Raw genomic sequence first — 23145 nt, 5'->3', positions numbered from 1 at the left:
TCGAGAACTCTACCATTTCATAGTCACTCTGTCCAAGACAGCCCCCGACCTCCACATCTCCCACCAGAGTTTCTCTGTTTGCAAACAGCAGGCCAAGCGGGGCAGCTCCTTTCGCCAGCTCTCTCACCAGCTGGGTCAGAGAATTATCCTCCACACACTCCAGAAACAGCCTAGACTGCTGCTTCTGCACTGTGTTGTATTCCCAGCATATGTTGGGGAAGTTAAAGTCCCCCATCAGTACAAGGGCTGACGATTGCACAGCTTCTTCCAGCTGCTTGTAGAACTCCTATCTCTTCATCCTGGTTCAGCAGTCTGTAGCAGATGCCCACCAGGAAGTCTGCCTTGTCAGCCCTTCCCCTGATCTTTACACATAAGGATTCTTCAACCTTATCATCCCCAGCCTCAAGCTCAATAACATCAAAGCACTCCCTAATATAGAGAGCCATGCCACCACCCTCCTTCCTTGCCTGTCCTTCCTGAAGAGTTTGTAGCCAGCCATTGCAGCATTCCAGTCATGGGAGCAGTCCCACCATGTTTGTAATTGCAATTAAGACATAGTTAGCTTGTCGCACAATGGCTTCCAACTCTTCTTTTTTGTTGCCCATGCTGCATGCATTGGTGTAGATGGACTTCAACTGAGCCCCTTGCCTCAATCCCAATCCCATTACCGGTCCCCAAGGCTCATTTCTAGCAAGCCTGGTTTTATCCCCTTCCCCTTCATATATAGTTTAAAGCCCTCTCTACAAGTCCCGCCAACTCCTGGGCAAGGATCTGTTTCCCCTTTGGGATAGGTGATACCCATCAGCAGCCTTCATACCAGGTGCCGAGTAGACCGTCCCATGATCAAAGAACCAAAATTTTTGCGTTTGCACCAGCCTCCCAGCTATGTGTTTATAAGGTTGGTTTTCCTGCTCCTCTCAGTGTCCTTCCCCGCCACCGCAGGAATGCAGGCAAATACTACTTGTATGCCTGCTCCATTAACTAACTTCCCCAGTCCCCTAAAATCATTTTTTATACTTCTCAGGCTTCTGTCAGCAACCTCATCACTGCCAGCCTGGACTATCAATAGAGGGCAATAATCAGAGGGGCAATAATCAGACTAGGAAGTTTTCTAGAAATATCCCTGATCCAGGCCCTAGGGGGGCAGCATAAAATTCCCTATGGATAGGGGCAGGCCAACATATTGGGCCCTCAGTTCCTTTTAGAAGGGAGTCACCTATGACTATCACCCTCCTTTCTTTACTGTCTTCAAATGTGGAGCCGATCGCCTCTCCTTAGAAAAGCTTGGAGGCAGTCCTTCCACCTGATTCTCAGCCACCCCACCCTCCAGTTTCAGGGCTTCAAACCTATTACACAGAGGCACCTGGAGGACCGAGGTAGGTCGGGACAGGCATTGCCTGTGTCGCTGAGCTAGGACCTGCTGCCATTCCTCTTCTCTTCTCAAGTTGGCTCTCTCAGTTTGACCATGGCAAGGGAGAGGGTCCACTACAGTTTGGGGGTTGTGATCTCTGCTTCTTTCTTGCACAGAGTCACACCACCAGTCTATCCCCCTCTCACACTCTCTGATGGTTCTTAATCTCTCAACCTCCTCCCTAAGCTCCACCACCAAGCTGAGCAGCTCATCCACCTGCTTGCACCTCATGCAGGTGGCATCCCTCCCATCCTCCCAGGCAGCAGCAGGCTCAAGCACTCCCTGCATTTCTGGGCAGGCCCTCCATCATGAAGTGGAAGGCAGTTTGCCAAAGCTTGCAAGATGTTAGAGATGTTGACTGCAGCGGAAGGAAAAGAAGCTGCATATCCAAAGGTCCTTCAAGGGTGGTTTGTGCCAGCTCTATTGCTCAGGGTGTACCACTGTTGTTTGCTGGCTTTTGGGGGTCATTTCAACCTGTAGTCAGCGTGGGCTTATTAGAAGAGGCAAGCAGTGAGAGTAAAAAGACTGCTGACTTTGCGCATTATGGCAGATGCAGGTGCAGCTTCATACTAAGTACTGCAAAAATAAAGGGGAGTGAGGCGAACAGAGAAACAATAAAAACCCTACTGAACATACCATATTCTTAACTCCCTGATTTAAGTTTAAAATGTTTTCAGCATCTCCCCATGCCCCTGTATACTGAGGATTCCCACTAATTCTGCACCACGAAGGTTTGCTGAAAGTAATTTCTTATGTTCACACATGGCACACTGTACACAGTGCAGAACACAGCTCTACCTAGCAGGAAGGCAAAGTTTTCAAGGTCCTCTGCGTCAAGCCCATAGAAGAAAAACAAACTAGTAAGGAATTGCCTCACTGCTCAAATGCTGGCCTTCCTATGCCCAATTCAGCTGTGAGCATGTGGAGAGCAAACACTGATTAAACTCTGTCCTGCAATAGCTTGAAGAAAGAATAGCTAAGAAGAAAAGACATAAGGACATTTCAGGATTTAAAGAAAAGAAGCCACCTAAAATACACTAAATTCCCAGAGCGATTTTGAAAGCCGTGCAACCACATCTCTGCACCTTACTTTTACCTAGGAGCACTGTGTGCTGGGAAATCACATCATCTGGCTTGGGACTAGTCACGCTACATAGCTGCAACACACAATGGGGTCTGAGCTGAGTGCCTAATCTAAGGAAGGCTTGTAGAAAAACATAAAATCACAAGGTGAATTCCAGCAGGGAAAGCACACAGTGAGTACCAGTGTGCTTGTAGCAAAAGGCTAAATAGTGATGTAAACGTTTCTCTGCATAGCTTTGCTACAGAAACAAGTGCATGAAGTGTACACAGAAGCAAGGAGAATGCTCATGCTCAGGGTACGCAGAATCATAAAAATACAAAGGTTGGAAAAGACCTCCACAATCATCCAGTCCAACCATGCACCTACCACCAGTATTGCAGAAACTCAGAAATTGGCAATGTTAATTAGCCAGTTTGGAGTACTACTTATTATACATATATAGTATTTATATTTTGATGCTTTGTTCCCTTTCTTTACAGTGATAGCTTTTTCAGATACCTAGTACTAAGTGAACCTAGTACTAAATGTTTGTTTTCCTGTTTAAGCTCTACCTATTATAAATAAGCATTTATATACTATATATGTATATATATGTGTGCCATGTGCAGTACAGTTCATAGATTGTAGGCAAGAACACATAAGGAAAGCAATGGTGCTAAATCCAGATAGGTCCAATGGACTTCAAATTTGCAATAAAGGACTTTAAAAAACTGGGAGTTCTGTAAGGTTAATCCCGCCTGGTGTTTGCAGGGAACTCAGACCATGTACTGCCCACCTGTTGCCCCATTGCAGCAGCACAGAGTCCCCATCCTGCCCTCTTCCTTAGGGCTCAGTGCAACAGAAACTCCAAGTCTTGGGGAAGGACGTGTGGGGGATAGGGAAGAAAAGGTCATAGGAGCTGATGGAGATGGAACTTTTCCCAGTTGACAGTGAATTTGTGAGATTCTCAGTGGTAGAAACGAGTTGGATGTTTCAGGGGAGCTGCAGAGCTCCTGGTGCACCACAAATGGACACAGATATGTCTGACTGCAGACACAGCATGGTGGTGCCTGCCCAGCCATGATGATGGTGGGGCCATCTTCCACTTCTTCCTCCAGAAGGGGATCTCTGTGGGCTCCATATCACCATCAGAGACATCAGAATCCATCAGCTCCAGGTCACTGGTGCTCCCAAGAAGCCAGAGCATATTAGTGGAAGGAGGGTGTGACCTCCTCTGTTTGAGAAAGTTCCTGCCTCCCAAAGGTAGGTGAGCAGATCTCTTGTAACACTCTTCCTTCCTCAGAGTATTCTGCTTATGAAGGTAGAGACAGATCAGCAGTAGAAACCCCAGATGTAGGGTTCCCCTGTTTTCAAGGGCTCAGAAGGTTAAGCAGTCACTGCAGAAAGCCAGGGCCTCTGCCCTCTGGATTCTAAGAATGTCTCATGCTGACCAAAACATGGCTGTGCTGGGGCTGAGAGGCCTAGAGAGGTGCACTAGTTTTGAAGGAGAAGGAAACGTGCACATGACCAAAACCTGCTCAGTGAGCTTGTCTATCCAGATGGAACTTGAGAGCCCCTGGCATGTCTCTGATGGATGCAGCTACGTTTTCTATCAGACACAGTGCTATGGCTCCTGTCCAGCCCTGATGATGGTGGATCCACTTAGATGACTTCTTCATCCAGAAGCGGATCCATCTCCATGGGCTCCACGTCACCATCAGACATCAGTGTCCATCAGTTCCAGGCTCCTGCTACTCCTGAGAAGCCAGAGCTTGTTAGTGGGAGGAGGGTCCCACACCTTTTACTGAAGCAACTCCTGACTGCCTCCCACACGTTTGCAGGCAGACCACTCTAATAAAACTCATCTTCTCTACTTTTAGAAGCCCAAACTACTCAGCAACTGGGGTTTTGGCTGCAAGATCCCCCTATTTCTAGGGAGACTAGGATATGCCTCTCAGCCTCCTCCTCTTGTGATCAGAAGAAAAGGCAGAGAGGCATCCAGGACAGCAGGCAGCTATGGTCATGCCATTCTAGTAATGTCCCATGCTGACCAAAACATGGCTGTGCCAAGGCTGAGAACCCTATGGCCCAGGTTTGAAGAAAGAAAGGTCCACACGGTTCAATTGGAGAGAGAAAACCTGGCTCCCCAGTGATATCCTATATAGGATCTCCTCTACAGAGCACAGCTGCAAGCAATTCCAAAATGTTCAAAGTCAAACGAGGCAAAGTAGGAGGCTGACTTGACTGCCTGGCCATCTTCTTGTGCTGTATGGGTGAAAGGTGTGCAGGCACTGGAAGTGACGCTGGACGCTGCAGGGCGACTGCAGCAATGCTGTCCGTCACTGCAGCATGGAAATTTGAGCAATAAAAGCTCACCCAGAGGTGAAGCCGGCCTGTGCTGTGAAGAACAACAAAAAGGCCTATTTAAAACATTTTAACTGCAGCACAAGGAGCAGTGCAAGGCCCAGCGGGCTTGGAATTCGCAGCAGAAGGGCTCCGAAGACCTGCAACTGTGTGGGCGGCCCTGCCAGCGCCCGCAGCCGCAGCACGTGGCGACTACGGCGGAACTCGGCGGGAAGCGCCGCGAGCGCCACCGCCGCAAATACCGCGAGAACAGCAAATCTCGCTGCGTGTCGCGGGCTGCCCGGCGCTCCTTCCCCGCCCCTCCTTCCCGCCCCGGTGCCTTAGGGTCCCCGTTCAGCTTCAAGGCTGTGTCAGCGCTGCGGCTCGCCCGCAAAGCACTAGAAACCGGGCGGGGACATAGGAATCCTAGTGCAGGCTCTAAAGTATTAAAAAAAGTAAAAATTCAGCCTTGTGTGCAGGCCCTGGCTTCTTTGCCGTTTGATAAGTCTTCGTTTTGCTGAGGGTTTCTTGTCCACCCTGTTCACAGCTATGACAGCTTTACAAGGGAGAATTAATCACATAATTGAACGACTATATTTCTAAAATATGTGACTGAAATATATGGTATTTCTGCTTTCTCGAACTAGCGGTTTCCAAGGACAGGTCACAGAACACAAATAGGTTGTGCTGTGCTGCTTCTGAGCAGTTCCCCATTTCTGTTACCTATCATAGGGCGGCACAGCGCTGCGTTGGCTGCCCAGAGCTGATTTAGTGGATCTGTCCTCCATCAGTTCTTCCTTTAGAGTAAGATCCACCTCCACGGCTTCACATCGCCGTCAAGAACATCAGCGTTCATCAGCTGTGACAGAGAAGGGCTGGGGGTTTGAGAAAGGCTGTGCCCCAGAGGGCGGTGGGTGTGGAGCAGGCTGCCCAGGGTAGCAGGCACGGCACGGAGCTGCTGAGTTTAAGGAGAAGTTGGACTGCGCTCTCGGAATCGTAGTTTGAATTTTGGAGCTCCTAGCATGGAGCTAGGAGTTGGAGTCCTTCTGGGTCCTATCTAACTTGGTATTCTGTGATTCTATGACTAGGGTTAAAGTAGTGTGATTTGGTATTTCACATGAATTTCATGGTGCAGTGTATCACTGAGTACAGCACTAAGTTGTCTGCACGTGGATGTGATGAAGTAGATTTTGTGTTCTGGGGACTTTTGTTTTGGGAGGATTCTGTTGACTGTGTGTTGTGTGCTATGCTGACAGATACTGAAATTAAATCTTCCAGGTTAGCCAAAAATAGGTGCAACATGATAAGCGTAGTCTTCTTTGGTCCTCTAATACAGACTGGAGATTAGACTGGAGATTAAATTCAGCTGCTCATTCAACCCTAGTTCCTTCTGAGCTGGACAAGCACACAGCTGGCCATGAGTTTTTTAGTTCTAATTGTGAGGTTGGCCAGCTCACTTTGAACTCAGCTGAAAATGTAAATGTGTAAATGAAAGTAACTTGGGACTATTGCCAAGCTAGGCAGAATTTGAACTGGTGACTCACCTTCCATATTGTATTACTGGTATTGTTCCAGCACATAAAACCCAGTGTTTCCACAGGTATTTCAAACATCCTAAACATACTTCCAGCACTCTGTGATTCTCCCCGAGGTTTCAGCCATTTAAAACATCAGCATATACTGTGCTCTGTCTGAACACAAGTGGGAATAGACTTATATAACCATCATTTAGAAGTCCAGAAGTGACTGCATAATCTTTAGCTAAACCATTCTGTTTTGTTTCATTTTCTGTCTCAACAGGATCCAACCGCTGCATCTATTTCGGACAGAGATTGTGATACAAGAGAGGGAGAGACTGTAGCCATGAACTATAAGCCGTCCCCACTCCAAGTGAAATTAGGTGAGTCTTTGCTGTTGAAAAGTGAAAAGACTTAATCCAAAGTCTGAAATACAGTGGTATATAGTGAAATCATTTACAGGTCTGCACTCATAGACAGGAGTGAGAATCGTCAGCTGAACATGCCAGATCAATTCAGAAAACTCACAGAGCACTTTATCAGTATGATTCTACTGCTCAGGGAACCTATAGATAAACATTCAAGGACTTTCTGTCTTGGGATCTGGTAGAAATCTTCTTTGAAAGGGTGTATTTTTTCAAACCTAGAGAATTTTATCAAACTGGCCAGAAAAAGAGGAAAAAAAAAAAAAAAAGATGAATATAGAGAGGCTATAAAAAGAAAACATGACTACAAACAAAAGGGAAAGAATCAGACACTAGGACAATTATCAGGACAAGACAGAGCTGTGCTACTGTGAGATGGAGGAATTACAGATTTGTAATAGTTCACTGCTATTTCTGTGCAGTATTTCTGAAGTTCTGGAAGCAGTACCATGCCTTAGCACAATACACTGCTTCCTCACCAGGCTAATTCTTACAAGAGGACAGCAGTTCACATGTTGCCATCGTGTTTCCAAGGCTTTAACCAATGTTATGCCATATGGATTCAAGATCCTGACAAAGGACAAATCAGAGGATTGGTATGCTTTTTGCTCAGATTTAAAAAAAAAATGATAATCTAAGCCTAGAAAATTTCCTCATAGGTGCATATTTTTATATAGTCCTGAAGAGATTTTGTCAAGTAAATAGGTTTTACCCAAGGACCTACTGCTGCAAACAATGTTGTTGGCCTCATTGGTAAGTGGAGCCTTAAAGAAACAGCAGAAGAAGCCTCGTTAGCATTTGCAAAGTCTCTGAGCTCCAGTGAAGTTTATTGGAAATTGAATAGTTGGACAGAATGGTCATGGTAGTGCATAAAGGGGTTTTGCAAGTAGGTATACAGACAGCAAAGGAAAATAAAGTAGCTGAATAATGACTTTGCTGATTGAGTGGTTAAAGAGGAGAAGAAAGAAAATTGGGTGTACAAACAAGGTAATGTAGCAAAATGGAAGATCTTGAAGAGGATTTCCTTTCATAGAGGATATGAAAAAGTGTATTGGGACAGCATACTTGTCCTGCAGTAGCCATTAGGAGTACTCCAAAAATGGCAGCTGCTTTTTAGGAGAAGGCAAAAAACAGCAGTATGTGTTAATGGGAGTTCAGATCACAGTTTGGTAAAAGATGATCACTGCCAGCATGCCATGTGCCTCCAGGATCCTTTTTCATTGCTAGAAGGATTCTGTATTGTTGAGATATTTCTGTATTAAGAGATAATTTCTACTGCGATATTTGTTTTGGATAATTTAACATCAGCTATCAGGTTGGATGGCAGTTAGTACTATTATTCATAGGTCTGAGATATTCTTGCTTTTACAGGCAATAAAAGTATACCCCAGAGATCTGCTGATGTCACTGAAAATTGTGCTGTTTTAGACTTGGTAACGTATGAGGACATTATAGAAGATCTGATTGTCAGAAACAGATTTGGATTCAGAGATAACAAGTTCTATTCTTGCAAATTAAATGTAAAGTAATTCAAAATAGATCTGTAACTTCAGCTCTATAAACTAAGTGCTTGAGCAAAGTCAGTGAATTGAGAACTGTAGGAATTTGTTATTCATCAGGTACTGTCGAAGGAGAAGGTATCAGAAGAAAAAGAGATTGTTAATGAGCTTCTTCAACAATAATTTCATTTCTAAGTAATTAATAACAAGGGCACATAAACCAGGATTTGGCTCAGAAAGCTGGGAGACATTCGGTACAACAAAGTCTCAGGAACATCATAGAGAAAAAGCATGAAAACTGCAGTAATAGAAATGAAAAAACATGCCAGGAGAAATGCAATCTGCTGTACATTGGAAGTGAATAAGAAAGTATGGCATCACTGCAAGACAAGAAGTTATTAAAATGGACTAATACATGGAGTAGTCACACTTCTGCAGCATTTACCAGTTTTTTTCGAAACATCTATACAGCAGAACGATTAATTCTTCTGCTAGAATTTTTTGCTTTACTGTATAAGGAAAATTGTATTCTATTTGCCACTAGCAAAGTGGTAAGGGTAGGTATTAGAAGAGTATGAATCCATTTTTTCCATTAGATAAAGTGTAGCAATGTGTACATGTGTAAGATGTATGAAGTCCTGTAAAACAGTCTCAGTTCCAGCAAGAAGAATTCAGGATGGGCTAGGTGTAGATAAGAACTACATAAGATGAGGGATCTGGAAAGGCTGTCATACAGGAGAAAGCTAGAAGAATTTGGCATATTGAACCTAGTTAGACTAGGACAGAAAGAAAGAACTGCTTGTCTTTTATAAATCTTCCAGGGAGTAAATATCAGAAACAAAAAAATAAGTAGTTGATGCAGATGGTATCAGCACTGGAAAAGTTAGTCTTAAGCTGTGAAGTCTGTGCTGCATCTGAAAATTAAAGCATGATTACTTAACCATGAAAGTAAGAACAGCTTCACTTGGTTTCTTGTGGGAGTAACAGAAAGAGAAAACTCCCAGAACTTGTATTATGTGAGAGCTTTGCAGCCTTGCAGAGGATTGCTGCCTCCATGACCTGCTGGTACTCTGGCCAGTGAATATTCAGCACTGACCACACTGCGGGTGAAATCTACCTGCTTAGCAGGAATTATCTGGCAGAGCTGATGAGCATGTTCCTGCCTGGGCTCCTGAGAAAAGTCTGCTCAGAAAACTCTCTCTGCCTGTGGATACACTGAGCCCCTTTAATTAGGTGAACACATATTTAATGGTATTTGGATTGGTTTTCTGTCCTTAGCCATACTCTGATGAGTGCAAGGTTACCTGGGCAAAATGAGACTGATGGTATTGTCTGCATCCAGTGTAATATGCCTTTAATCCACATCAGCTCCCACTGCTGTCATTCTTAAGATATGCCCGACCTTTGCAGGTTTCAAGCACTTTAATGGCTCATGTCTCCCAGCTTTGGCTCTTTTTCTTCTAACTCAATCTTTAGTCTTTTCTACATTAAACTCATCAGGATTTTGATTGTTTTTTAATCCTCTAAGCCTAGGCAAAGTTAAGGTAGTAAATATTTAGTAGCTTACCTGGCAGAGCTGTTGTTGGAGGTGGTAGTGACTAGGGTTTTAATCCTATTGCAAGTTTTCCATATGGATTTAACACTTTTCAGTGTTAAATCAGAATGAATTGTTCAAATGTCAGATGCTCTGATGGAAGGTTAATAAATGTTATTTTATACTCTGCGAAGATTTTTATATAAATCTGTCATATGTGCTTATTGGAAGCATGGTTCAAATGAGCTCAATTAAATACCAACCCAGCATGAATGCAAGTTTTGCTTCCAGAGCCCACAGTGATTAAAATGTGACAGAAAAAGCGTGCTTTGCTGCAAATTCCTGCTGCTGTGGTTGTTTTTCTGCTGTATTAGTAAATAGATTTCATTGCCACACATTTGTTTGGGAGTCAGTTAGACATAGGAAAATTTTCACAGGTGGCTTTTGTTTTTATTGATTTCTTAAAGATTATACCTGGTTTGTAAATGGAGCAGGAAGACATTTAGTTGTTTCTGGTACCATATCTGAAAAGAGAATTCACATCAAGGGAAAATAATATCCGGTTCGTGTAATTCATCATGTATTACATCCGTATTAATTATGTATTTCTTACTTTCCTAGCACTCCTGCTTTGTCTTTCTTTTGAGACTTCAGGACTTGGCCTGCTTCTTGCTTGCAAATTACTTGATGTGGAGGCTCCCGACAGCACTGTGGGGGGCTGGGTGCCCATTAGTGCTTATGAGATGTCTCCAGCACATCCTTATTAGGAGGCATGTCCAGATGGAGCGCATACCACAAGCCTTTTGAAGACAGAAGAGTGTTGTGATAAGGAGAGAGGGAGGAATAGAATAATCCCCACGTGTAAATCTCGGGGGCTCCATACCCACTGGAAAGCAGCAGCTCCCCATGGGATATCAAGAGATGACATACTATTTTAATGAAGCTTACACCATCTGTTTTTCTATTTTGCATTTTTAATTTCACTTTTTTGCCCTAAAATCCCCATCCAGACAGTCTGTCTGACTTACCTAGCAGTCAGTGTTTCACTTTGTATTAAAACAAAATAAGCAGTGTGGTAATTGGTTGATGCACAGGCTACAGCAGTGATGAGGGGCTGCAGCAGTGGCATCTTTATCAGCACATCCTGGGAGTGAGATAGTGAATCCCCCACATCTCTGTCTGCAGTTGAACATAAGAGAGAGAGGCAGACAGACAGAGTTACTCATAACAGGTTTTGTCCCTCTGAGACTTTTTTCCTTCACTTACTTAGTGGCTGTGACTTGTATGCAGCTAGCTTCCATGCTGGCTTTTTATGATGTCAGTCACTGCAGAGAGAAGGAAAACTGCAGTGCTCAAGGTGTGATACATGGCCGTGCTCCTAGTGGACTGGAGGGAGACGTCTGTAACAGGCTTCATGCAAATAAAATGACAAGGGCTGATGACAGGTATTGAAAATCAAGCTGCCATTAGGGAGTTTTGATTGTTTGGTGGAAAATTGGAGAGGCTCTCCATGGATGCTGGTTCTTGAAAAAGGGTAAATTTCCTCTGTTTGTTAAAAGTGCATGCTCTCCAGGCCAGATTCAGATGAGCTCAAATGGTGTGTTCAATCAGTACCTTTCTCCACAGCCATTTGACCTTCAGATTATCCTCTGCAGGCTGTTTTTTCTAGACACCCATCAGGGACGCAGAGCACTCACTGTCAGCACTTCGTTGCCATCTTCATTTTAGATCAGTCTCTTAACTGCTTGAGTGGAAAGTTCCCATTCAGTTAATGGAGAAAGGTGATATCTGGGAAGGGCTCTGGTAGCTGCAAGAACATTCTTTCCTTGAACTAGGTAGAGAAATATGGCAGTCCTCTTGGGCGATGGCTCAGTGTGGTAAGCAGTGCCTAAATATGCATGACAAGTGAGTGTCCAATCTAGGCAAGCTGGATCTCACCTTAAGACTCAGTGAACTACTTGCACATGAGGTTGTCTGTCGGATGATCAAGAGGAAAACCAGTTGATAATGCCTGTTTGAAAGTATTTGTGGGTTTTATTTTAGATTTTCTTTACCAAAGTTATTGTAAAAAATGACCAGAATCGCAGATGTAGCAGATAATTTTCCCACTCTCCTAGCTATGGTTTTGTTCCCCTCCCAGTTTAGATCACATACTGGTATTTATCACAGAATCAAAAACCACAGTGTCTGATACTAGTCAGCCCCATAAGGGGAAGCAGGTGGCGCAAAGCTACCTTCCATGTAAGCTGCTTTCACTCCATTATAGTCTACCAACTATAGAACAGAAGCTTCCCTTTCTTCGAGAGAAAGGAAGCTGTCCTAGCACTAACAGAGGAAAGCTGATTCATGAATTAGTAGGCTACGAACTCTCTTCTCCAGCCAGTAGCATTGTAGGGCGTTGCTTTTTTCTCCAAGAGACGTTGCACAGATGATACTCAAAGCAGGTCAGCTTCCATCCAGATACTGCAGGAAAGGAAGCTTTGCAGGCCTGAAGCCTGGACGTGTTGCTACAGCGAGTGTAAAAGCTTCTTGAGTCAGCCCAGCTTGGCCTTTTGGTTTTCTGCGTGACGAGAGGGAGATGAGAACAGCTGAGCAGCCACAGTGAAGTCTGAGCCATGCAGATGGCTCAGCATGAAGTCAGGGTAGTAGAAAAAGCTGTTCTCTGATGTATAACCATAGTGCTCACTCTCCAAAGAGAGATGAGTTCCCCAGTTAAACCACTGATGCTCTTTTGTCTGTTTCTCTATCAATCTCATCTCTCCATGATGAGAGGGGTTATCCTTGAGTTTTACAAGAGACTGTTGCTGATCTTGCTAAAGCTGAGGGGCTTGCTGTTGATTGGTAAAAGGGGACTTACTCATACCCAGAGCTGGAGCATGGTGTGTGAAGACAAGGGCAGTAGCAATGTAAAACCATGTCCTGAGGAAACATGCTCCATCCCTACTGTTGCTCATCACTCCATCCCTGGACTTCTCTGGGTACAAACGTCCTAAGGTTTTACCTGTTGGCAGCAAGAAGATTTCATTTATCAGGCTTCCACAGTATGTAGCTGGGGACAGGGATTCTGCACAGAGACACCAATTAGGTGTGTCCATTTCCAAATACCAAATTTCTTCACTTGTGCTATTGGATTAATTCCTGTTTATAACAAGTGTCTCCCAAACCACAAACAGGTAACTTGAGTGTTCACTTACAGCAAGCAACTCTGGCAAGCAGCAACAGAAAACTTGTCCCAGGGACATACAGCATGGTATTCTCTGTGGTTGTGGAGTGGTTGACTTGTAGAAAACGGAGAATCTAATTTATGGCTGGGCCCCATCTTTGTAGAGACTAGGGTGAACTGAGGAAATAATCCTTTGGGGGCTAGAGGATGACAGCACAAACAGTGGCATTGTCTCCTGCCTTCCAGCTTGCTGCTGCACATTCATGGCAGGTAGTAAATTGCTGTACTATCAGGGAGGAGGAGTACTGGGAGTATCAGTTAGTGAGTTGAGAACTGCAAAGCCCTCAGGGTTCAACATAACAAAATTGGTGCATTTCTGGTTGAAACTTTGCAGATGATCTCTCATCCCTGTAAAGGACAGGCTACCTTGAACTCTCCATGTTGCTCCTGAAACTAATCTTTCGATTTGTGTAGTTATTTAACCACTTTTTTTGAGTTGTGTGGAAATTGAGAGCTTGTTTTAAAGCAGCTCTGTTGAAGAGCCACGAGGCACACAGTGAAGTAACTTGTCCCAGTGCTGTTTAAAAGGATGCTTCCCTCGGAGACCTCCTTTGAGACCTGCATTTGCCACACCTCAAGATGAAAAAGTGGCACTGGGAGGTGCTGTCCCAAATGGATCGGGTATGAAGCTGCTTCTGCAGTCTGAATGGCTCAGTACCTGCATGAAACCTTGGCTCCTTTTCTGCATTATCTTTTCCCAGTCTGCTTCACAGCTTGTGACTTCTAAATGTTTCATGCAGAAAGCAGAATAATAAGAGAAGTTCGTAGTAGACTGGACAAATCAATGCCATTAGTGTATCCTTTTGTCAGTACCTCAAGTACTGTACTATTCCCAGTTGCTCTTCTGTTCCAAGGTGATTAATGTTAATTAGGTACAGCAGCTGTTGTTTCTGGGAAGGAGCTCTGTAGGTAAATTAGGGAAGCATTAAAAAAAAAGCTGTAACTCTTTAGCCAGGTCCTGAGGTTCTGGCTGTATTGATGAAAGTGCAAATTTACATGTACATAACTGTTTGCATGGCGACCTGAAGTGACACCATTACTATAAGCGCACAAAACCATTTTCCTTCCTTAGGAGCACCTATTTCCTTGAACACAGTCTGTACTTTATAGGGAGGGGGATGAATAATGTGGAATCTGGAGAGCAGTGACAGTATAGCAGTGCTGTTGATTTTCTTCATGAAGACAGAAGCCTAGCCTACCACTTGGAGGTCTCCTGGGACAGAGGGGAATTTATTTAAACATTATTTTGTGTGATATTACTCTTTCCATTTGTAAGAGAAATTGCATATGCAGATTTATTGCAACATCCTTCCTGCAGGATATCTCAAGGCTTTTTCAGAAGGGATGAGAGGGTGAACAACTGCATCACATTAAGGGTAGTAAGGCTGTCTGCAGACAGAGCAGCAAATATGAAGGCAGGAAAATAGTTGTGACAGGCATGTTATTGCAGATTAGTTAGAGAAGAAATAAAGGGGCAAGACTGATGGGGTGCATGAGATGCTGTAGCTGACACCAGCTCCAGTAATTAGTAAATCCATTACGAGAAATTGGAGAAGGGAAACTCTATGGAGTTCAATGGAGATCTCTGGGCAGGAGGGTGCGTGCAGGCAGGTGAGATGAAGGTAGGGAAGGTACCAGTCAGCAAAGCCCAGGAGCATAGCATGGACAAATAAATACGTGGATGACATGGTATTATTTACACTTAACAGGCCTAGTCTTTCTGTCACTGCAGTCTGCTCAATTTGCTCTGCCAGCCCACCATGGATTTACTGGCCTTCCCAGCCCTCTGCCATTATACATATGCCTATTCTATGACAAATCCCTGGGTACCCATGGGCCTCATGAGCTCATAGTCGTGCACCCACCCACATCTTGTTTTGCACACAGCAGTCTTGACTAATGTGTCTTCAGATAAAAAATCAAAAAGTTGGAGGCTGTGAGTTATTTTGATGGGTAATAATTTCTGTGAACACTTTGGCTTCTGAATTTTTATGATACCTACAAATTTGGTAAGCTAATCCTGAAGAAGTGCTTCTATGCAGTTATTTCACTTTGCAGTCAAAATTTGCCAGAGTATCTGGATGGGGATTTTGTGCTTGAAGCAGAAGCCAGAACTGCAAATTGCAGGTTCTCTTTTTTGCACTGCCCTGACCCACTGTAATCTGTCACAAATATAAGAGGCAGTTCACATCATGTCCTCCTTATTTCACTAGCAGTAGCTTGTGAGGTAAACTAATTAAGTGAATTACAGAGAGTCTCTGATAGAAGGAGAGAAAAACAGAGTAATTGAAGAAATTGTTAGAATAAAAACTACCCTGTCTGGCAAAGCCTAACCACAGCAGGCAGCACCACAGCAATAATAAGACCCTGGTCTGTTCAGAGGTCTCATTTCACAGTACATATCTCATCTTTCTATGAAGAAATGAAGACCTGGCTTTAAAAGTGATTTGCACTTTTTTCCTGATGTCAGCTGAGCTGACAAGGCTACTGACTCCAGTGCTGCACCTTTGCCAAAAACAACACTGGGATGATACTAGTTTGTTTTCTGGCTTGCAAAGCCCTGTGTCCTCAAGTATAGGTTTCCACTTGCTACTCTGGCCCGCTGTGAGGAATGCTTCTCCATTTGTGATTGTTTCTTCTAATGTCTCCATAGGTAGAGGAGTTTCTGTAGTAGTCAAGGAAAGCAAGCATAGCCACAGCATCCAGAGACAAGATGGGATGATGCAGGTTTTTTTCTGTATTTGATTTATTAATGATGAGCCTTAAGCATGTACCTGACAGTTAATTGAATTTATTCTGACTGTTCAGTGATGTGGGCTCTCCCTTTGTCTTTTCCGTGCTGCTCGCTCAGCTGCTGACCATGAAAGGTTACTGACTGCTTGTTGGGTGTCGGGCTAAAATGCTCTGTCAGCAGACAAGGGCTCTATCGAGTAGAAGCAACACACACTTTCTCAAAGGGAGGGGATTTGTGCTGTATAAAAGTTCATTGCAATCCTGTTCTTTAACTGCTACCCTTATGTCCAGAGGATGCTGTCAGGATCCTGAAAACTCCTTGTCATTTCTCTGAGCTTTTAAAGGGATCACTCAGAGCTCAGGCAAACATGCAAACTTCAGTTTGCCACAACAGGAAAACAGGATGTCATCAATGTCATGTGTCCTGGCAATAGCAGGGTCCTTGTCAGGTGAGGAGATTCTGGTGGTCTTGGAAACAAGACTTCAACTGAGCATGGGAGAGGAACATCCAGGGAGCCTAAAGCCCTGAACCAGGGGACAGTCATTCTTGGCTTTAAATCTAGCAACCAGTGGCATCAGCTTCTAATACCAGCGCTGCTGCTTTATGGAGAACTTGTAGAAATAGGCACAAAGCTACTGTGCAGGTGGTAGGCCAGTTGTGTCATGAAGCTTTGGGATCTTGCAAGCCCTGGCTGGGACTATGAGGGATCTTTGCCTGTTCCCTGACTTCACCTGTGGAAGCAGTGTGGGAGTGGTCTCTTCAGGAATGACCACAGGCCATACCACTTGCAGCCTTTTTGCTCTGTTGCATGTGGAAGACCCTCTGGCACCTCTTCTCTTTTTCTTTCAAACCTCAAGCCTTTGGCACAGCTCTTATTCCTGTTCCATGTGACAGCTATTCTCTGTAAAGCAGGTCTCTCTGAAAGAAAATAAAGCCGTTTTTAGAGATGCCACATACTTACAGAGATAAGATTTTATTTTAAAAGTTGTAAAGTCACAGTAATTGGACAGTCTGATCCCATTTCTCCAGTTGTTAAACATAGCTACCCTTCAAAGAGCTTTAATTACTGCCTGAATCATGGCTGAATAGCTTGTGCTGAGAGTAGGCATTTATTGCATCATTCATGGAAATTAGACTGCAGTCTGGTACTTTGCAAAACAGTCATAGTCTCCTTTGTGAAACTCCTTCCAGAAGGAAAAACTGGATTTCTTCATTTTTAAAATATATAAGCACTCCCCAAACCCTCTTCCTAAAGTCACCTGTAAAAAAAAGCATGCTCCATAAACAACCTTTCTGTTCCTTTCTCCGGATCTGATTAGGAGATGAGAGGAGGTAATCAGGTGCAATTTGGCAAGTAGCTCCAGCTCTTCATAGATTTACTTAAAGAGTCATCTCCAACTTTTCCTTCGTAACCTCCCACCTCCATCCTTGGCACAGCCCTAGTGGTGGTCTCCTCTCCACCGTGCTAAATGCTCCTCTCTGTGCTTCTTCCTGCTTTCCTCAACAGTGAAACCACTCATCCTTGCCTTTTAAGTCCACACAGTCCAGCCATTGCCTCTCCCCAAATCCTGCCTTGCGCTCCGACTAAATCTTGTCTTTCCCCTCTATCCTATACTCCTCCAGTACTTTACTCTGTGCCTTTTTTCCCCCCACGCTTCTTACTTTGGGAATTGATTATGTCTAAGCTTCTGGGTTTGTAACTATTCCAGTCCTGTCTTGTAAAGTACCAGTGTTTATAGTACTGTAAAATAAATCTACAGAGTTTTAAGACAATTCTACTGTAAACATGAAGCCATCATGTTAAATTTGCTGTAACTCTGATTTGTTCTACCTTCTGGTCTAAATGCTAGACTCTTTCCCTGACAAAAAATCCCTGCTTTTTCCAGACAACCTACATACATACCTTGTTTTTTTTGCTCCCTGCTATGAAATTGGTGTAATCAAGTCAGCAGGCATTGATGCCTCTAGGAGGAATGATGCGGTTCTCCCATATAGCTCTGAAGTTTGTGAACTTAAAAGTGCTTTCAGCCACGAATAAACTGTGAGCTAGCTAGGAGAAGAAAGTTTAATGGCACCAGGTGTTCTGGACCTGCAGGCTGCTGGCAGCTCCTGCACTGCAGTAGAGCTCTCAGAAAACATCACACCAGAAAGCAGCCCTTCTTGATCTGCATCCACTACGCAGCCCACAAGTAAGAGATGGTTGTCAAAAAGGAACAATTTGCTGTGATTTATTTTAAACCTTAGTTGCAGGACTAGCAATGTGGGAGAAGAAATAAAGAGTAGAAGTGAGACAATTGTACTTTGTATCAGTTGATCTGAGAAGCAGTGCTTGACATGTTAAATGACACGGTGTTAAAAATAGATCCTGAACAAGGCTAGCATATTTAATTCTTAAAATGATGCTGTCAAGCATGGGTTGCTTGAGTCCAGAACTGCATCTGCTCTTCAAAATTACGAGCTTCAGGTTTTAAAATCTTTAAAGAAAAAACAAATATCTCAAGCAAAATCTTAAATAAACCCTAGCACTTTCTTTATGTTGGCTAGAAGAATATGTACTTGTTCATTCCAAAAGTATTCACAAAACCTGTCTAATTTACAAGGTGATTTTAGCTAAAAAAACTGGGAGGCTTAAGTCACAACATAGCTATGCCTTTGTTAGCTGCTAGTACTGACTTCCACTCAGAACATGGAAGATTCAAGTCCAGTTCCTTTCTCTGCCTCAATGCTTTAACTGCCAGGCTGAAATGTGTCTTCACTCAGCCTCTAATCTCTGGGACGGGGCATAAAGCAATTGCAAACTGTGGAAACAAAACCTTGGTGTAGATATTTCAGTGCAGGCAGATGTTATTAGTACCTCCCGGCTCACACAGCCAGCTCAGTTCTGTTAATGTGCAGAAGAGCTCTGGTGTAGGATAGCCCCAGGTTTGGCTTTTTAAAGTGTTTTGTCAGCCTTCGCTGAAAGGGAGTGATCAGCAAAACAAGGAGGAGAGACCTTGTGTTCTTTGTTGACAACGTTATTCTTTGTGTCTACAGTTAAACGTTCACAGCAACCCAGCAATAACTTCCATAGGAAGTGGTGTCATGGCTACGTTAAAGATGCTGTGGCTCTGGCTTATCTAATTGATCAGGTGAATGGAAGCGTCTCCAAGGGGTCTCAAGGACAGACTTCCCTGCCCAAACATCTGGCAGTCCGAATGGCCGGACATCCACCTTACACAGAACCAGACAGTACCCTTCTCTGCTTCAGGGCAAGGTAGAGAGAGAAACAGGAAAGGCAGGAATAGAGAGAGGAAAGACTGTGCCAGCTGTCTGGATTTGCCTGGTCGTGAGCATTAGATGGGGGAAGACCAGGATAACCTCGAGAGTTGTTAGAGGAGCGGAAAGACTTGTAAGAAACATCCTCAGCTCTATTGAAGAGTGATATCAACATGTCCAAGTTGTCAATAGATTGCCTGCAGCATTTTGTGGGTACTTCATTCCCAGCATGTTTCTTTTCTCACCTTAACTTTTAACTGCAAGAAGAGCCAAGCACTGTAATGTTTTTCCCAGGGAGGTTGTGTCATCTCCGTCCTTGGAGGTTTTCAAAACCAGACTGAGTAAAGCTCTATCCCAGTCCAATTGGTCATCCTGCTTTGAGCAAGATACTGGGCTAGAAACCTCCTGGGGTGCCTTCCGACTTGAAGTATCCTATGATCCCATTCCTAATTTGACCTGCAGTTATTTTTTCAGATACTTCAGATACATCAGATACTTTCTAATTACTACCAAAAAAGCCTATCTTAAGTCCTACCTACTTATTCTCTTGGCATCTCAGCACAAACCTGGTAAAATTTGCAGAGGTTGATTTAGATAACTTGAGTGCACTGGCTCAGAGCAGTCTTCTTCCATAAACACTAGATCCACTGGTAAACAGGAGATACCCAATTGCTACTTCATTTTCACTCTTACTGATGTTTTTCTTTTAAAATTTTAAGTCTCGCCCTCTGTACTCATCATGTATTAAGCAGTCAAGAGGGGCCTTAGCAGCAGTTAACAAGCAAGTTGTTGACAATATGAGTACTCTGGGCTGCAGTCTATGGAAGACATTATAGAATCACAGAATAGTTTGAATTGGAAGGGACCTTTAAAGGTCATCTTGTCCATCTACTACAGCTCAATCAGGTGCTTAGAGGCAGGACCAGCCTGATCTTGAAAGCCTCCAGGAATGGGGCATCTACCATTGCCCTGGCTTCACTACTCTTACTGTAAAAAAACTTTTCTGTGTATCTAGTCTTAATCTCCTCTCTTAATTAGGAGCTGTTTCCTTTTGTTCTGTTGCAGCAGACCCTGCAGAAGAGCCTGTCCCCATCTTTCTTACAGCCCCCTTCTTACAGTAGATACAGACAGGCCGCCCCCAGGTCTCCCTCAGCCTTCCCTTGTCCAGGCTGCACAGCCCCAGCTCTCTCAGCCTGTCCTCGTAGGGAGCTGCTCCATCCCTGATCCTTTGTGCGGCCCTCCTCTGGACGCTCTCCAACAGGCCCCCGTCTCTGCTGTGCTGAGCACTCCGCCTGTGGACGCAGCGCTCCAGGTGAGGTGTCACAGCGCAGAGCAGAGGGGCAGGATCCCCTCCCTCGCCCTGCTGGCCACAGATGGAAGTATGGTAGGCAGAAGAAGAGGTTAAGTATTGATATCAGGGCTTGTACGTGGCCGTCACTGTCCTTGCAAACCTGTGGCCTTTCTAAATACTGATTCCTCTGCCTTTTCAGCAGTGTTGAAGTCACCCCAGTCTGGTGCCCAGATACTCAGATTTCCTGAGGCAGGGAGTGCTCTATATGGGAACTATCTGCTCAGCATTCACTTGTGTTTTCTTCCTTAGTCCCACAATGTTTTGAGACATCTTTAGGTACCAAAGCCATTTCTGAGCCTGAGGGTTACAGATGTCATTTCAGTTGGCTGATCCTAGTCGCAATTATTGTATTCACTTGGTGAGTGTCAGTTGTACTCACTAAACAGTCTCTTTCAGAAAGATGCTTTTCCAGATCCTTGACACTTGCATTATCACCAGTAGATGTGTGCAGGTGACCAGATTATGAAGCCAGCAGTGAATCTTAAGTAGGATTTTCCACAAGGCCAACCGGAATGTGCTTAACCTTTGAAATAAAGTAAAAAAAAACCAACATACAGTCACTGAGGCCTTTCCAGTGCACAAAGTGTGATAGGTTTTAACCCCCAAATTTTCCTCTCTGAGATTCTGGAATTTTTACTTTCAGATACTGAAATTTCATTATTAACATCCAAGCAGTAACACTGATATTATCCTTGCTGCAAAAAAACAAGCCCTGAACAGCATCTCCAAGCTGCCACGGGCACCATCACCAGCACAAGTGACAGAGGTCATTCTCTGTGTTCTTCGTTATTCCAGCTCACTGGCTTTGCACATCAAATTTGTGCAAATTACAGAAGAAAAATCTTTCAGCCTTCAGTTTCTAATTCTGCCCTCCCCAGAGAAATGTGGAAGAGCAATGGCTCTTTGTGCTTTTCCCACCTAAGGTTGCTGTTGGAGCGGTGGCATCATTGCTGCTTAACACCTTTGTCAGCATGGTCAGGAGAGAAGATGCAGCCTGCTCTCCCATATATGCTGCTGGCCTGTGGAGTTGTGGTAGGAGGATTACTTGTTCTTGTCACTGGCCTGAGCCAACATGATTATATGCCTGGGGAGTATGCAAGGGATGCAAAAAAATGCCAGCTGGAGTTGTTTTTCTGGCTCTCATTTTTTGTCCCTGTGTGCTTGGAGGCAGGGTGCATATACTCACTTGGCTGGTTTTGCTGGTTGTGTGATGGATGGTCGGAAAATGCACTCACTGCCCATGGAGAGACTCTCATGGAGATAGATCACTACATCCCAGTGCCCCAAAATTTTTGCTTAGGAGTCATGCCTGGAAAGGATGAGGCTTCCTCCACATCTCTGCTCTGTGAACTGAAGAGACTTTAAAGGTTTTTTATTCCCCAAAGCTCAACGTTGCCCTTCCAGTCACCTCACAAACGCAGCTGTTAGCAGCCAGCCTGCTGAAAACACAGTGTTTTCTGTCACCCTTTCCTTCTTCTTACAGCTTTTCCCCATCCTTCCTGGACATTGTGTGTGCCAGAATCAGTGGGGTGGAGAGACTGTCAGGAAATCTGAATGTTACAGCTATTTCAATTTGAGTCTTGGCAAAAGCCAAACTGTTTCCAGTGCATTGTGTGTGAGCTTGAGTTTTAGTCATGAAGGAGTTATTGAGCGGGGTTTGGATGTGTGTACACACCACAGTTGCTTCATTCTCCCTGCACTTGCCTCAAGGAGCTCAGGGCTTCAGCCCCTGCCTGTGAATTTGGGGAGTTTTTGATGTTGCTGCATGCTGAAGTTGTCTCCAGGTCAGCCAATCCCATCACCCTGACTTTCTGTCCCCAGGGTAATTTCAGAAACAGTCTGCCTTGGAGCTGCTGAATCTTCCATACAGACAAATAACGAGACGAAAAAAGATGACAGTTGATACAACTCTGCTTGCGTGCAATTGGTTGGCAATGAAAATCTGTGTTCTTGATTCAGAACAGATTATGAGCAAGCAGATTAGTTCCTTTAAAAAAAAAAAAAAGGTATCAACAAGAAAATGAAAACAGCCTTGTATCTCTACAAAGGCTTTCTGAAATATCACAGTGGCTTAAGACAGCTCGTTACCTCTTCTGCTCTGAGCTGCATTCTGTTGCTCTGTTCCTTGCACATCCTGCTGCCCCAGCAGTACCCAGTCAGCCTCTCCCTGCTGCCAAATTCCCTTCCCTCCCCTTCATCCTGCCTGTCCACGCGGCTGAAGGGCAGGCAAGTCATTTAAAAGGGATTGGAATTAACACTGACTCAGGCAAAGCTGAATGTTTTTGTCAGGAACAAAAAAAAAAAAAAAAAAAAAAGGTGACCCTCCATGCTCCATTTCTTCATCATTAACTTCAACCTGCTTTTGCTGTGTTCAGGAATCTGTGTGCGGAAGTTAAAACCTGCTGTAAATCTTAATTACTGAAAGATAATTCAAACAGAAGTTGGAACTGACTGGAACACCTACTATTTTAGCTGCCTGTACTGCTTATGCACATTCTGTTTTCTGTCTTAAGTTCCTCGGGCAAAGAACTATGTCTTATACACACACTCACTAGTCCCTTAGTGCAATAAAACCCTGCTTGCTGAGCCCCTTAGGCTGTTTTTCCTTCTGTTCTTACAACTCTTCTGTTCCTTTCATCCCAGCTCCAGTCAAAGATGCAGCTATACCGCAATGAACTGTATGTCTGTAATGCAGTTGGAGATTTTAGCTCATAAAAATGTATTTGCCAAGTGAAGCTGAATATATATGCAGTGTGCCCCAACACAAACCTCCATGCGTGCAGTGGGTAC

At 44.1% G+C, this 23145-nt stretch overlaps 1 protein-coding gene across 3 annotated transcripts in view; it reads left to right on the top strand.

The window, feature by feature from the left end:
• The window catches only part of FAM219A (family with sequence similarity 219 member A), a 98789-nt gene that overhangs the window by 50926 nt on the left and 24718 nt on the right, over positions 1-23145 (top strand). For all 3 annotated transcript variants that reach the window (XM_085214433.1, XM_085214432.1, XM_085214431.1), the window contains exon 2: positions 6618-6717. In XM_085214433.1, coding sequence (XP_085070559.1) covers positions 6618-6717 — 100 coding nt within the window. The remainder of the gene's footprint in view (positions 1-6617; positions 6718-23145) is intronic.

Source organism: Meleagris gallopavo, chromosome Z, assembly GCF_905368555.1.
Source record: "Meleagris gallopavo chromosome Z, MGAL_WU_HG_1.1, whole genome shotgun sequence".
Lineage (NCBI taxonomy): Eukaryota > Metazoa > Chordata > Aves > Galliformes > Phasianidae > Meleagris > Meleagris gallopavo.
The sequence above is the reverse complement of the archived record's forward strand: the minus strand, read 5'-3'. Positions and strand labels throughout refer to the sequence as shown.